Source organism: Papio anubis, chromosome 16 (genome assembly GCF_008728515.1).
Source record: "Papio anubis isolate 15944 chromosome 16, Panubis1.0, whole genome shotgun sequence".
NCBI classification, from domain to species: Eukaryota; Metazoa; Chordata; class Mammalia; order Primates; family Cercopithecidae; genus Papio; species Papio anubis.
In genome coordinates, this window is record NC_044991.1 from 54,721,924 (window position 1) to 54,737,535 (window position 15,612).

The 15,612-nt window shown below is 55.7% G+C and overlaps 1 protein-coding gene across 2 annotated transcripts; it reads left to right on the plus strand.

Annotated features, from left to right (window-relative positions):
• Positions 1-253: 253 nt before the first annotated feature.
• On the plus strand, positions 254-15,469 carry C16H20orf27 (chromosome 16 C20orf27 homolog). 2 transcript variants are annotated; one of them, XM_003905014.3, is made up of 6 exons: positions 254-972; positions 8,766-8,870; positions 10,275-10,417; positions 13,352-13,490; positions 14,445-14,567; positions 14,803-15,469. In XM_003905014.3, the coding sequence occupies exons 2-6, from the start codon at positions 8,852-8,854 to the stop codon at positions 14,901-14,903; spliced, it is 525 nt and encodes a 174-aa protein (XP_003905063.1). In that variant the 5' UTR covers positions 254-972; positions 8,766-8,851; the 3' UTR covers positions 14,904-15,469. The 2 variants fall into 2 exon arrangements, with proteins under 2 accessions (XP_003905063.1, XP_003905064.1); XM_003905015.3 differs by having other exon boundaries at positions 865-1,426.
• Positions 15,470-15,612: the final 143 nt, after the last annotated feature.

Here is a 15,612-nt window from a genome sequence, read left to right on the forward strand (position 1 = left end):
TCCCCACGGGCGAAGTATAGGTGGGGTGTTCGCGAACCGGCGGGCGGAGAGCACCGGCAAGAACCCCCGCAGAACGGAGAGCCACGCCTCTCGCTCCCCGGCTCATTGCAGGCGCCCACATCCCACCCTGCAGTGCCGAAAGAGGCGCATCTCGCTGCCATGGCGACCGCCTCCATGGAGACCGGGAGCAGAGGCTGCGGTCCCCGGGGGCACGTCACAGGCTCTCCCAGCCCCCAGCCCGCGTGCCTTCTTTGTTCTGATGCTTCTCCAGGCCGGGCCGGGCTCCCGGGACGTGTCTCGGGCCCGCACGGGGGCGCTTCTTCCGACACAGGGGATGGGGTGGAAGGGGAAGAGGTCCAAACCCTGGGGTCGAAATAGGAGTGATGGAGGGTTCCTCAGCTCCTGAACGAGACTAGCACGGCCCGTATCGATGGCCGAAGCCAGCGTGGAAGCCCTGGGAGAAAGGCCACCTTCAGGAGCTCCACCCAGCCCCGAGACGCGCCCCACAGCCCTCCCGACAACGCAGGGCCCAAGGGAGGCGCGTCCTAGCAAGCGTCAAGGCTGGAGGCGCTATCCCCTAGGCAGAAGGGGCGGGGGCGGGGGCGGGGCCAATCCGCGGCCCTCCTTCCCCCTCTTCCCGTGCCGGGTTCTGGCCCCTGGCCCAGTTGGGCCGCCTGCCCACCTTCCTCGCGAGAGCTCGCCCGGCAGGCGCGGACTCGCAGGGCGCAGCCTCATCGACCCTTGCACGTGACGTAGGCGGCCCTCGCCAGTTGGCCGTTCTTTGGAGCCCGCTTATTGGTCCGAAGCATCTCTTGCCCCACCCCCAGATCAACCAATGGGCGGCGGCGGGGGCGTGCCGACGGGCGGGCGGCAGCCGCGCGGGGCTCCCTTCCTCGTGTTCGGCGTTGAGCCCCTGCAGCCGCCCGCAGCGGTCGTCCCTGCCCTCCCCGGCCCCGGGGTGCACCCCTCAAGGTGAGGCCACCTCTCTGCTCCCTGCCTCCCGGTTCCTTCCCGTTCGCCGAGGTCCCCTCCCGGTCCCGGCCCTGTCCTGAGCAGTCAGTGCCTGGGACCCCAGCGGCTGTGATGGCAGGGCTAGGGTGGGGGGCTCCGCTGTCGGGGCCGGGCCTGGAGGACTCCCCAGCACCTAAACTAGAGTGATGTCAGGTTCCCGGGGCTTAGTGACCGTTAGCTGGTGCAGCTGGGGTGTTTTCTGCGAAGCGATTGTCCGGGGGCACGAGTGCGGTAGTGAGGGCGGGGGCGTAATGGGGTCAGCGCCCCACCCTCCCCACGACCCTGTTCATTGCCGCTGCCTCGCTGCATGACCTTGGAGGAGTAGCATCTCTGAGCCTCCGAGCCTCAGCACCCTCAGGAAGGAGGGCAGTGATGTCTGGGAGTGCGGGCTCCGGAGACTCCTGCGTCAGCCGAGGTGAGCGAAGGTGGGGAGCGCACAGGATTATCTCCGAGGGACAAAGCCGCTGCCTCGCAGCTAGGGATGGATTGGATGGGGGGGATGTCCGATTGCATTTCCCCCCTCCCCCTGAGATGACAAGAATGGGGTGTGGCGGGGGTGCCACACCCACAGGGATGGCTGCCGGAGAGGATAAAGGGTCCTACACCTGGGCCCCTGGGGCCTCGGGGGCTTGGCCTCCACCTCCCCCCCGGTGGCACGAAGGAGGAGGGACTGGATTTAGGTTCTGGACCGATGTTTCCATTAGTAAGCAGGGACTGAGAAAGGGAAGTCTCCGCTTGCCTTTCTTCTTGAATCTTGGCACTGGAAAGTAGGATTAGGGCATTTTTCTGCCCCGGGGAGTTGAAGAAAGTCGGGGCGGCATCCCTATCTCCCTCCCATTTTGGTCTTCTGTGGAGGGAAAATGTAGCTGGATAACCCCCCACATTCTATCCATCCTGAGCTACGAGGCAGCAGCCCTGTCCCTGGGAGATAATCCTGTGTACTCCCACCCTCACCTCGGCTGACTCCCTGGACCCAGCCTGGCCTCTGCTTCTTGGGACCTCTGGATCACAGGCCCAGGGCAGGGCCTAGGTGGGGCATGCCATCTGGAGGCTAAGCACCCACTAGCTGAGGGCAAAGAGGGGAGAATGCTGGGCAGAGAAGGGCAGCACTTGTTGGGGAGGCAGGAAGGTGTGGGTGGTGAGGGTCCCTTCTCCATATTCCCCCACCCCCACCCCCAGCACTTCACTGTTAGAGGGAGAGAGAACACCCATACTTATCTTTGCACCTTTGGCCCGCTGGAGGGAGAAGGAAATGAAGTCACATTAAGGCTGAGTTGATGTGTAGCTGCCACAACTTCTGACCTCCAGCCTCGCTTTTCCAGGCCTTGTTCTGAGTATGTGTGGCCCCTGCTGTGTCCAGTGCTGAGAGTCAGCAGGTCAATGTGGCCCCATCTCAAGGCCTTAATGGGTGTTCTTTTCACAGGCGTGAGCTTTAATGGGAGGCTACGCAGTGCTTCTGCTGGACTGAGTGCTTGAGCCAGGACTGAGCCCCAGGCTGGGGTAGGAGAGGAAGAGGTAGGGAGGGTGGAAGGTTGCAGAGTTCCTGGCTCAAGAGAGAAAGACTTCGAACCACAATGAGAATGGGGATTGAAGAAGGAATGAGAAATGAGGTCTCATACGTTGGGAGCATACTGGCCAGAGGTGAATGGGTGTAACTCCTCTTCCTGCACCCTGGGCTGGGGACTGGAAGCTTGCTGACACCCCATCTCAGCAGGGAGGGTAAAATATTTTTTTTTTGCTGGGGGGAGGGGCACCATGTTCCTCCCTGGTTATTTCCCAGTTTTCCAGGATGTTCATTCTGCACATCTTCCTTGTGAGCCCCTCTGGTTAGGGGGACTGGGAACTCACAGCATCTGTTCTCTGACCCTCCCTAGGGACCTGGCTGCTGTGGGAGTGGGAGAAGGGGCAGGCAGGAGGAGGGAGGCCCCCTCAACCCTTGAGCTGTTTTCCAAGAAGGCTGACGTCCCTGGGGCCCACTCTAAGGGTCATTCCTGACTCCTCCAGGATTGGCCTGAAGTGCCTCTCTGACGGTGCTGCTGAAATTGCTGTTGCTTTAGAAACCAGGCCTTTGGGGGTTTGCTTTTGCAGAGGTGGGGGTGCATTGTCACAGAGCTTCAGACACAGTTGCAGCAAACCCTGGGAGGAAGAGGCCACTGCTTATTCCTGTGTTACACATTAGGAAACAGGGACAGAGAAGTGAAAGAACTCACCCATGCAGCTAGCAAGGGCAGATCCTGAATTTGAACCAGGACTGCTGCCTCTGGGGGCCTTGTGGATTGAGCCACGGTGAAGCCTTGGTTAGCACAGGAGGAGGCTGGAGGCAGGGCCAGGCTTGGGTTTGTGTGGTGGCCTAGCTGTTCTCTGTGGACACAGCTGCAGCAGGGGAGGTCCAGTGCCCTCTTTGCCTGTTTCTGATGAGGAATTGTATGTGGACAAGAGTCCAGCTCCCAGGGGACAGCAACCAGCAGGTTCTCCATTGAGAAAGGAGGTTTGGTTTTCCCAGTTTCCTATGGCTTCCTGAAGTCACTTGCTTCCTGCCTCTATGTCCTCACTGTCCGGAGGGTTACAGGCCCTGAGTGTTTGCCCTTTACTGAATACTGGGCACTGCAATGAGATGTGGGTCCCACCCTCAGTGGGGATGGGGCATGTCCCTCTCAAAGCAGGCATGGACAGGTAACCAGCTGATTGCAGCAAGGCCTGAGGAATGCCAGTGGGAGGCCACTTGGTGGGGGCCAGCGAGGGAAGTGCCCCCAGGGCAGGGGTAGGGTAAGAGAGTGGGGTGAGGAGTTCTGCTTCCTGAGATCCCCCAGTGCAGTCACTGGCTCTGACCATATCATTTAGTGCTGAAGTACGGGCCTTGGCCAGGCCCTCTAAGCAAATGTGATGTGATCATTCATTCAACAAACATAAACCAAACACAGCTCCTCCCTGTCTGGTGCTGCGCTGAGTGCCAGGGACACAGGGTTTGACAGAAACACAGTCACTACCCTCGTAAAGTGAGGAAGAGGGATATCAAACGATCCCAGACGTGAGAAAGGGGATTCCGTAAAGAGCTGTAGTCCTGTCCTGGGATTTGCAGGGTATGCATCCTTAAAAAAGAAATGTTGGGGTTGAGACCCTGTCGAAGGTGTGGCTGGGAGGGATGGGATTGTTTCTGGCTGAAGGGATGACCTGGGCAAAGGCAGGGGGCCGGGTCAGGCAGTAGTTGGGGGGAAGACAGGGAAAGCGCCCTGCATGGACCGGGTCAGTGTTTTGTGAAAAGGGCCTGCGGCCTTTGCTCACCAGCCACTAGTGCAGTTTGACCTGAGCCTTCAGGGGGCATCCTGGGAGATGGGGGGACCTTGTGGACCCTGGGCTGTCACTGCCTCCTGGCTGCAGAGGTGTGGCTGGGGCAGCCTCTGCAGGATAGGAGGAGGGCCTCACACTCTTGCACTTGGCCATTTGTCATATGCTCTGAGTTCACAGCTTTGGGGGCAGCTGTAGTCGGTGGTGGGTTACGGCAGGCTGCTCTCCAAGACCAAGTTCCCTGGGGACAAGCTGAGCTTTCTAGGGCTGAGGCAACCGACCCCACAGTGGCCCTGGCCAGAGGTGAGTGGGTGTAGCTCCACTTCCTGCGCCCTAGGCTGGGGCCTGGAAGCTCACCTCTAAGAGGGGGTTGCTGGCCTGGTCCATTGGCCAGAGGGGGCTCCTGGTGGTACCCAAACTGTGAACACCCTGCCCATGAGCAAGGCTTGGGCATGGGTTGACTTTGCCCACATTGAGGAGTGGGGAGTGAGGTGAGGCCACACCTGCTCCCAGGGCAGCTTGGCACCAGAGGGACCTTGAGGTCATGCCCTCCACAGGCCCAGCCCTAGACTGTGAGGCCACCCTGTAGTTCCTCTTCTTTTCCTGGACTGACGAGCCAGTGTCACTCATCTCTAAATTCTTCAGTGTGTTTCCCTGAAAAAATAAGGACATACTTCTTTACCTAATACAATTCCATGATCGTACCTAACAAAATCAACTCATTTCTTAGTGTCACCTCATGTCCAGGCCCTTAGTGTCACCTCATGTCCAGGCCATTTACATTTTCCAGATCCCCCAAATGTCTTTTTTTTTTTTTTTTTTTTTGAGACAGAGTTTTGCTCCTTTTGCCCAGGCTAGAGTGCAATGGCACGATCTTGGCTCATCACAACCTCCGCCTCCCGGGTTCAAGTGATTCTCCTGCCTCAGCCTCCTGAGTAGCTGGATTACAGGCATGCACCACCACGCCTTGCTAATTTTGTATTTTTTAGTAGAGACAGCGTTTCTCCATGTTGGCCAGGCTGGTTTCGAACTCCCGACCTCAGGTGATCTGCCCGCCTTGGCCTCCCAAAGTGCTGGGATTACAGGCATGAGCCACCGTGCCCAGCCTGTTTTCTTTTTTTGAGACAGAGTCTCACTGTGTCACCCAGGCTGGAGTGCAGTGGCGGGATCTTGGCTCACTGCAACCTCTGTGTCCCAGGTTCAAGCAGTTCTCCTGCCTCAGCATCCTGACTAGCTGGGATTACAGGCGCACACCACCACGCCTGGCTAATTTTTGTATTTTTAGTAGAGATGGGGTTTTGCCATGTTGGCCAGGCTGGTCCCAAACTCCTGACCTCAGGCTTCCCGCCTTGGCTTCCCAAAGTGCTGGGATTACAGGTATGAGCCGCAGCACCTGGCCCCCACAGATGTCTTCTTTGATAGGTAGTTCGAAACACCCTCTACTTTATTTTTCTTCTCGCAGCTGATGTGGTGAAAAAAACAGGTCAGTTGTCCTGAAGATTATCCTTTTTTGGTCTGTAAGTGTGTGTTGATCTAGAACAGGGGTTGGCAAACCTTTGCTCTGAAGGGCCAGATCATAAATGGTTTAGACTTTGCAGGCCATATGGTCTCTATCATAACTACTTGGAAGTAGCTTTGTTTTAGTGCAAAAACAGACAACATGTAAGTGAATGAAGTGTAGTGTTCTATTAGTAAAACTTTATTTACAAAAAACTTTATTTTCCAGGCCCGGCGGCTCATGCCTGTAATCCCAGCACTTTGGGAGGCTGAGGTGGGCGGATTGCTTAAGCTCTGGAATTTGAGACCAGCCTGGGCAACCCTGTCTCTACAAAAATTAGCCAGGCATGGTGGTGTGTGGCTGTGGTCTCAGCTACTTGGGAGGCTGGGGTGGGAGGATTGCTTGAGCCTGGGAGATCAAGGCAGCAGTGAGCTGGACTCCAGCCTGGGCTGGACAGAGTGAGACCCTGTCTCAAAAACAAAAAAACAGGCAGCAACTCTACCATCAGCTGCATAATCAGCTGTAGTTTGCCGCTTTCCTATCTAGAACAATCTCCCTTGTTTTCTTTTTCTTTTTCTTTTTTTTCTTGAGACAGAGTCTCACTGTGTCGCCCAGGCTGGAGTGTCGTGGTGCGATCTCGGCTCACTGCAACCTCTGCCTCCTGGATTCAAGTGATTCTCCTGCCTCAGCCTCCCAAGTAGCTGGGACTATAGGCACCTGCCACAACACCCAGCTAATGTTTGTACTTTTAGTAGAGACGGGGTTTCACTATGTTGGCCAGGCTGGTCTTGAACTCCTTACCTTGTGATCTGCGAAACTGCTGGGATTATAGGTGTGAGCCACCATGCCTACCCTGTTTTATTTTTCTTCTTGACATTTGAAAACAAAAACAAAAACAAAAAACAGGTCAGTCATCCTGTAGAATGTCCTGCCTTCTGGGCTTGTCTCATTGCTTTCTCATGGAGTCATTAAATTTGTTCCACTCTCCTTTGTGTTTTCAGCAAATAAGAAGTTGAAGCTAGAGGCTGGTTTAGATCCAGGTTAAACCTTTTTGGCCGGAATCCCTTGTCAGTGATGCTGTGACTTTGGGCTGCCTCACTTCAGGAGGCATCAGTGTGACAGGCTGTCCTGCACAAAGTAGAGAGAGAGACCAGTGGGTGACTGGGAGTAGTCACATCCCTCCATTGCAAACTCGTGCTATTCCTCTTAAACACCAGGTCCTCGGCCAGGCATGGCGGCTCACGCCTGTAATCCCAGCACTTGGGAGGCCATAGTGGGCAGATCACTTGAGGTCAGGAGTTTGAGACCAGCCTGGCCAACATGGTGAAACTCCATCTCTACTAAAAATACAAAAATTAGCCAGGCATGAGTCTCAGCTACTTGGGAAACTGAGGCAGGAGAGTCGCTTGAACCCAGGAGGCAGATGTTGCAGTGAGCTGAGATTGTGCCATTGCACCCCAGCCTGGGTGACAAGAGCGAAACTCTGTCTCAAACAAAACAAAACAAAACAAAACAAAACAAAACCAAAGAAAAAAAAAACCACACACACACAACCAGGTCCTCTGTCAGTGACACTTGGGCACCTGTGAGTATCTGCTTCCTGTCAACCTTCCCCTCTGGTTTAGCATCCACTGGCTCTGGTTGCCTCCAGCATTTGTTTCTTTTCTTTTTTTTTTTGAGACGGAGTCTCGCTCTGTCGCCCAGGCTGGAGTGCAGTGGCCGGATCTCAGCTCACTGCAAGCTCCACCTCCCGGGTTCACACCATTCTCCTGCCTCAGCCTCCCCAGGCGCCCGCCACCTCGTCCGGCTAGTTTTTTGTATTTTTTAGTAGAGATGGGGTTTCACCGTGTTAGCCAGGATGGTCTCGATCTCCTGACCTCGTGATCTGCCTGTCTTGGCCTCCCAAAGTGCTGGGATTACAGGCTTGAGCCACCGCGCCTGGCCCAGCATTTGTTTCTTTAGGGGTTGCAGAATGACTTAGCATTTGGTCATTTCTTTGTTATTTATTAGCAGGAATTCTTCCCGAAAGAAGAGCTTTCCGTCAACCACCAGGGCAATTTGGTCACAAGAAAGGCCAAGAGACAGGCTGAATTATTTCTCTTTAATCCCTAGCTTTCAGAGTAAAGAGGGCACTGCTACCGTCAGTGGTGACAAATGAGGGCTTTTGAGGGCTTGGGTTTGTTTGTTTTGCTTTCCCTCGTCTTTTTTAATAATCTCTGTGAATGCCCTGCTTTTATGTGTTCCATCTGTTTCCATCAGTTGCACTCATTATTCTTTTTGATGCTCAGATAGTCCCAGCTCGGCCCATTGGAGGCTTCCTGGGGTGCCTCTCACTGCCCCTGTGCTGAGGCTGCCGTTGGGGAGATGAGCCGGAGGCAGGCCTGAGACTCGGGGCAGGGTCTGAATGGCGGGTTCAGATGGGGGCACACCCTCTCCACAGGCATCTGTTTTGCACGTGGCTCTGACCAATCACCAGGAGGGAAAGCTCTAAGAACATGTTTCTTTTATGTGATCCCCTGTTCTTGCCCACCATCAAGCACACTGTTGCCTCTGACCTCACCCAGCTGCATTGCTTGTGCAACCTGAATAATGTAGCTCTAGGCCCAGCCTTCAGGGTCAGCAAGACCAGAACTGGTCCCTGGAAAATACCCATAAAATCCTCCTTTCCAGGCTGCCCCTCCTGCTAGCCTCTGGGAGTGCTGGGGATAGGAGTCCTATGCTGTTGCTTTGGCACCTAGAAGCTGTAGCTCAGCACATGCTGGCAGAACCCTGAGTCACTGCGGTATCACGAAGGGGTGAGGGCTCTTGGTGAATGTGGGCAGAAGCCCCCATGCTAGAGAGTACAGACACCACTTGGGCTGCTGAGAGCAGTAGCAGTTTGAGTCCTTCCTAAAGGGAGCTCCTCTGCTCTTCCCAAACCATGGGTCCGTGGGTGGCCCTGACCCCTGCCCTCCCCACTCCCTATCTTCAGGCTCCTGCTGGTGTCCCTGGAGCATGGGAGGCCGCTGAGTGTGAGTGGCGGTGTCCGGCAGGAGCTGCGTGGCAGGGAGGGCGTCCATGGCTGCGGCTAACAAGGGTAAGTGCCTTCCTGGCCTGGTGGGGCTTGCACAAGCTCTTCCAGTGGGCCCTGGTAGGAGGGCCATTGCTGCAGGTAGGGCCCGCACCACCTGTGTATGTGTGTGCATGTGTGAGTGCGTGTGTGTTGGTGTGCGAATGTGATTGGGAATATGTCAGTGTTTGTACCAGGTCCTGGGGCTCATACAAGCCCTAGCAGGGACCCCTGTGGACCCCTGTGGAGCCCTGCTGACTCCTTAGGCTCATCTGTGGAGATGTGTGCTCTTGTGTCTCTGCCCTTCCACTGTGGGGGTTGGGGGAGCTGAGGGGCTTGTGGTGAGCACCGAGACTAGTGATATGGGAGGGCCACATCAGGCTGTGGAAGGGAATTTGAGTTTCGTTCAGAATCCAGAAGGGATAAGGGAGGGTTTTAGGCCAGGGTGATCTGGTGAGATTAGAGGGTTAGTTCTGTGGGGCTCACCAGGGATTGTGGATGTGCTAGGCTGGCCCCCTGGGCCTCCGAGTATCCAAGAGGCCGGCTCAAAGCTGGATCAGGTCCTCCCACTAAGAGGACCCTGGGCAGAGCTCTTGGTGGGAGGGCCTAGGGGCCAGGGGTCAGAGAGGACTAGGGCCATGCTCTCGGCCTCCCCAGCCTGAGTGTTCATCCAGTCCAGGCCTTCAGCGCGGCTCCTGGCTACCCTACCTTTCCCATCCCTCAGCCCTTTCTGGTCTTGGAGAACCCGACCCAGCTCAGAGACAGCTGAGGACCTTGATGGTGGGTTAGGCAGAGGAAGGAAGGGGGTCTTGGGGTGGGTCTGGAAGCTTCCTTGGGTTCTCTCTTCTTGCTTGCCAGTGGCCAGTGAGGTTTAGTGGCAGCTGCAGCCTTGCCTAGGTGGGCTGAGTGTGTTTTTTGATCCCCTTTGTTTCTGCCACCCCTAGGCAGATCCCCTAGAGCCTGTTCCTGTCCCTGCCCCTTCAGGTTTGGGTCATGAGGATGGGCAGGCAGGGGCCTCATGCACTGACACAGCTTGGGGGTAGGCCCCAGGGATGGGGGGCTTTGCACTATGAAGGAGAGCACTGGGCAGGGTATCCAGAGGACTGGCCTGAGCCCCACGCTGCCCTGGCTTGGTGGGAGTCTGGAAGACTGTCCCTTCCTATCTCTGGCACCAGCCCCATCCCCTTCAAGCAAGGGTCATATTAGCCAGTCCCTGAGTCCCCCCACACCCACTCTCAGGGGATGCACTTTTGTGGGAGGACTCGGGGGGCCTCAAGCCTCATGATCCCAGTGTCCACCTAGCCTTGAAAAGAGCCCAGCCAGTGGGAGCTGGATGATGTCAACGGCAGTCTTGGGGGCGACGAGGGGACAAGCGGGAGGAGTTTCCTGGGGACACGGAAAGCCCTCAGAGCCCTCTCTCACTCTTCCTAGGCAACAAGCCCAGAGTCCGGAGTATCCGCTTTGCGGCAGGCCATGATGCGGAAGGATCCCACAGCCACGTCCACTTTGATGAGAAGCTGCATGACTCGGTGGTCATGGTCACCCAGGAGAGTGACAGCAGCTTTCTGGTCAAGGTACATGCACACCTCCCCCATCAGCAGCTTCTCCCACTCCCCGGCTCTGCCTGGCTTCTGGGTGCCTGTCCCCTTTCCTCTCAGCTGGGCTTATAGGCATGTCTGTGCCTTTCCCTGTGCCTTGGTTTCCCCATCTGTCAGATGGGAGGCAGTGAGATTTCAATGAGATGAGAGCATTTAGAATGTCATCCAGATCAAGAATGTCATCCAGATCAAGATGAGCAGAGCCATTGCTGTCATCTGCTTTACCCAGACAATAGCAATGGAAGGCAGTGTTGCAGCTATGGTGCCACTGGCCCAGGTTCAGGTCTGGGCCAGCCGTTCTGGCTCTGTGACCTTGGGACCTGAATTTCTCTTCTCTCAAGTGGAGACAATCACATTACCTAGACTTGGTATGAGAATGGAAGAATGTATGTATGTGATACAGGTGTGAAGCTAATTACAGCAATAACAAGGTGCAACTTTCTTTTTTAACCCTTCTTTGCCAAATCTCTGGCTGAGTTAGGCTCTTTGAAGTAGTATTATCATCCCCTGTTTTCTGCTTGGTGGAGCTGGGTTGGGGAAAATGGAGACTGAGGCCTTATTTATTCAGTCAATAAATGAGGGGTCCAGAGTTGAACAGGAGTGCCCTTGGATCGGGGGAGGTCTGGCCTATTGAGCTGGACCTGCAGGGGGGTCTGCTGTGCTGCTCAAAAGGGGCCCAGGTTTAGTCTGGCCAACGTGTCAAAACCCATCTCTACTAAAAATACAATAGTTAGCCGGGTGTGGTGGCGCACGCCTGTAGTCCCAGCTACTTGGGAGGCTGAGGCAGGAGAATTGCTTGAACCCAGGAGGCTGAGGTTGCAGTGAACTGAGATTGCACCAGTGTACTCCAGTCTGGGCAACAGAGAGACTCCGTCTCAAACAAACAAACAAAAAAGGTGGGTTTTGTCTCCATTTCTGTCCAACTCTGAAGTTCCCACTCTTTGTCTTACAGCTGACAGCTTCCCCAAGAGAATAAACGGAACAAACCAACACTTAAAAATAGCTCTCTCCCCTCATTGCAAAATCCACTCATGTCTTAATAGACATGAGAAAATTTGGAAGACAGAGAAAATGTGAAGAAATTTAAAAGTACCCACAGTCATACTATCCCAAAATAACCATGGTTAATATTCTGATGTGTGTTATTTCAGCTTTTTTTTTTTTTCTTTTTGAGACGGAGTCTTGCTCTGTCACCAGGCTGGAGTACAGTGGCGTGATCTCGGCTCACTACAACCTCCAACTCCTGGGTTCAAGTGATTCTCCTGCCTCAGCCTCCGGAGTAGCTGGGATTATAGGCACATGCTACCACGCTCAGCTATTTTTTTATATTTTTAGTAGAGACGGGGTTTCACTCTGTTGGCCAGGATGGTCTCGATCTTCTGACCTCGTGATCTGCCCCTGTCGGCCTCCCAAAGTGCTGCGATTACAGGCGTGAGCCACCGCGCCTGGCTTATTCCAGCTTTTTAAAATTTTATTTATTTATTTTTCTGAAAACACTATGGTGATGGATCCAGCTTATTTTAAAAAGCGTTGTTTCCAAAAACAAAAGCTGGCATCACCATGTCCACACTGGTTTTTGCTTGTTTCTGTTGTGAACTGTCTCCTGTGTCAGTAAATAATTTTCCACGAGATTTTACAACTGCCTACTGCTCCATGATATGTGTCATCATTGACTTAGCTGGCTCCCTATTCCTGGGTGTTACGGCTGTTTTTGTTTTCATTGTTATAAATAAGGCAGCGAAGAGTATTTTTTTGCACATCTCTATTTCCCCTGGAAAATTCTACAAGTAGTACCCCTGGGTCACAAGGTCACAGTTAGCAGGTACAGCCAGAAAGCCCTCTTGAGGGGTGTGCCCTCTACCAGCAGAGCATGAGGGGGGCACATGGACTGAGGTTTGTCACGTAGCAATATCGACCTGGTCCCATTGAACAGCTAAAACTCTCTGCAGCCAGTCCCAGTTGGCCCCCAGGGATGGGGCTGCCCAGCCCCAGTAACTGTGAGCAGGAGTTTGTGTGCTCATGTGAGCTGGGAGTACAGCATGCACCCTTTGCCTGCTGGCCTGACACCCCTGCCAGTCATCCTGCTTAGCAACCACCCTGGCTTGTGACCCTTCATACTACTGGAGTTTCCAAGAATGGCATTTGTTCCAGAGGGTGGCTGTCACCAAGCACTGTGAATGAACAACAGAAATTGCTTGGGTTGTGAGTATGGGCCATTGGGCATAGTCAGCCTTTGAGTGGGCAGGCGGGCATCCACAATCCGGTGCCAGCAGGGCAGCCAGGAGCCCCAGTTCAATGGCTGGTGCCAGGCCTGTGGTCCAGCTCTGGGCTGACACAGCTGGTCTACTGTCGTGTCTCTAATTTGATCCCATCCCTCATCCCGCACTGTCTGTGGCCTGGTGTCATCCTATGAGCGAATGGAAGACCAGCATCCTTGACCCTGGGATACTGGCAGTGATGGGGACAGGTGGATGACCTGTGAGACTTTGAACCTTTCCTTGTAGGCAGTGGGTGGTACCTTGCTGGGTGCCATGCATGGCAGGAGTGGTTAAGAAGTCTAGGGAGGACTTGACCCTGGCCACACTATGTGGCCTTTGGCCAGTCATTTTGTGGCTTCCATTTTCTCGTCTATGAAATGAGCCACTGAGGACTTTGGGGCCTGTGAGACAGATGCTGAGGATCTTGCTGGCCAAGCTGTAGGGCTGGGACCCTCAAGGGAAGGGGTCTGTGAAAGGGCTGGGGCCACTGGGCTGGGTGGTCGATCAGCTAGAGTGATGGAGGGAATTGGGCTTTCTGGGCTCTCTGGGGAAGCAGGTGCTGGGGTCCATGGGATCATAGGTGACACAACTGGGTGGGCCTGGGGGAAGCAGGAAGTGAAGGTGCCTCCCTCCCCCACCTCTCTTGCTGTAGGTTGGCTTCCTGAAGATCCTGCACAGGTATGAGATTACCTTCACTCTGCCCCCAGTGCACAGGCTGAGCAAGGACGTCCGTGAGGCACCTGTCCCCAGCCTGCACCTCAAGCTCCTCAGCGTGGTGCCCGTCCCTGAAGGTGCGTCCCCTCCTCCAGCAGGCCCATAGGGAGTGGGAGTGAGAACATGGGGTGCTCCCTTACCCCCAACTAGGGTGGATGGGCAGCTCAGCAAGTCGGGGACATGGCACCTCTTTGTGAGCTTGCAGTGTGGCAACACAGCAGGTCCCACACTCCAGGCCTTGCTCCCTGTCCCTGAACAGAAGTCCATGAGCTCGTACTTGCCTGTACCTGCCCATGGTGTGATGGTTACCTCTGTGGGGCAGTAACTAAGACGGGAGCCGCTGAGGAACTTGTTTGAAGCCTCCAGCTCTCCCTCCTGCTTCCCTAACCCTCGAGAAAAACCTGCTGGAGCTACACACACCTTGTGGATAAACTCCTAGCACCCACCAGTCCCAGACCTTGGATTTCAGGCTGCTGTTCCTATCAGGCTCCCTTCAGGTCCTGCCCCACCCCCAGCTCCCAGGCTGGCAGAGGCTAGGGTGTCAGTTTCATGGAGCTCCAGCTTCAGTTTCCTGTCCCCATCACCAGCCTCCCCATGACCTTGTCCTTCAATGGATTGAGACCCCTCAGGCCTTTACCTCTTGCCATCTGATCTGCTCAAAGCCTACCCTGCCCCACCCCCCTCATTCCTCATCACCGCCTCTCCCTGCCTTCCTTTTGGGAGAAAACAGCCAGACCTTATTTTGGAAGCCTGAATTGGACCCTACTTCATTCACTCTTGGAGCCACATTGGGGTGGCCCACAGGCTGGAGGCATGTCCAGCTCACTGAAGAATGGGTAAATTTTTGAGACCTCTGCACCCCTGCTAGGGGGAATGGGTCTCTGGGCTCCAGAAGGGCCATCCCTGCCCCTTTCTTGGGGCAACTCAGCATGTAGCCCCCCGCCATGGTGGTGGGTAGGGGCCAGTGAGTGCCAGGGGTAGGATCGGGAGGCTGAGGGAGGTACTGACCACTTGCCCCTGTCCCCGGGCAGGTTATAGTGTCAAGTGCGAGTACTCAGCACACAAAGAGGGCGTCCTCAAAGAGGAGATACTGCTAGCCTGCGAAGGTGGCACCGGCACCTGTGTGCGCGTGACGGTGCAGGCCCGCGTCATGGGTGAGAGCGTGAGGCTCCTGGTTGGAGGAGGGATGCACAAGCTCGACTGCAAGGGTTTCTGTCCTCAGGGAACCAGGGCTGAACAAGGGCTCCTTGCCCAGTTTGGGGGTTCTCAACCTCCTTGGTGGGTCCCCACCTCCAGCTGATCCCTGAGGGAAGGGGAGGGGTCCCCTTAGTGGGCCGCATGGGTGGGGCCAGGGGCCAGCATGGCACTGACTTGCACCCCACCTTGCAGACCGACACCACGGCACGCCCATGCTGCTGGACGGTGTCAAGTGCGTGGGCGCCGAGCTGGAATATGACTCAGAGCACAGCGACTGGCATGGCTTTGACTGAGGCCTGAGGTCCCGCCTGCCCCGGGCCCCTCAGCCTTAAACCCTGCCTTGTCCCCCCGACATGCTGCGTGATGGTGTGGCTTCCTCGCCCCTCTCTGGGGTGGGCGTGGGGGTGGAGTGGCCTTGCCCACGCCTCTCACCTCTGCCTTCATTTGTGCCGCCACCCTGCCCCTCCCGCGTCCTCCTCTCCCACTTCCTCCTCTCCGTGTGCCTCAGTCTCCTGCCGGAAGAAATGGGTTGAGCCCGAAAGGAGGCTGTCTGAGGAAGGGAGAGGGAGGGCCTGGGGTGTGTTTCCCACTCCCCACCCCAAGCCATAGGGGCTCCAACCAGGGTCTGGGAGAGGATGGAGCTGGCTCTGTGGCGTCGTGGCCCCATTACTGCTGCTGCTGCCTTGCTTCAGCCACCTCTCCTGCCCCTCCCTCGTCCCCACTGCTGTCCACCATGAGTAGGAGGGAGGTGCAGCCCCCCCCCCCCCCCCCCCCCGCCCTCAGGTCTGTGTTACTTGGTTTTTAAGCGACTGGTTGGGATAGAACCCTAAAGAAATAAAACGTTCAGTGGATACCGGAAGCCAGGTGGATTTTTGTTCTCTGGGGTTGGGGTAATGCCTACTCCTTTGCAGATGGGCCAAGGAAGGACTTGGGTAGACTCACTCTTTCAGGAGGCAGGGGCACCGCGTGGTATTATACCACCTAGCCCAACAAGAGGTATGC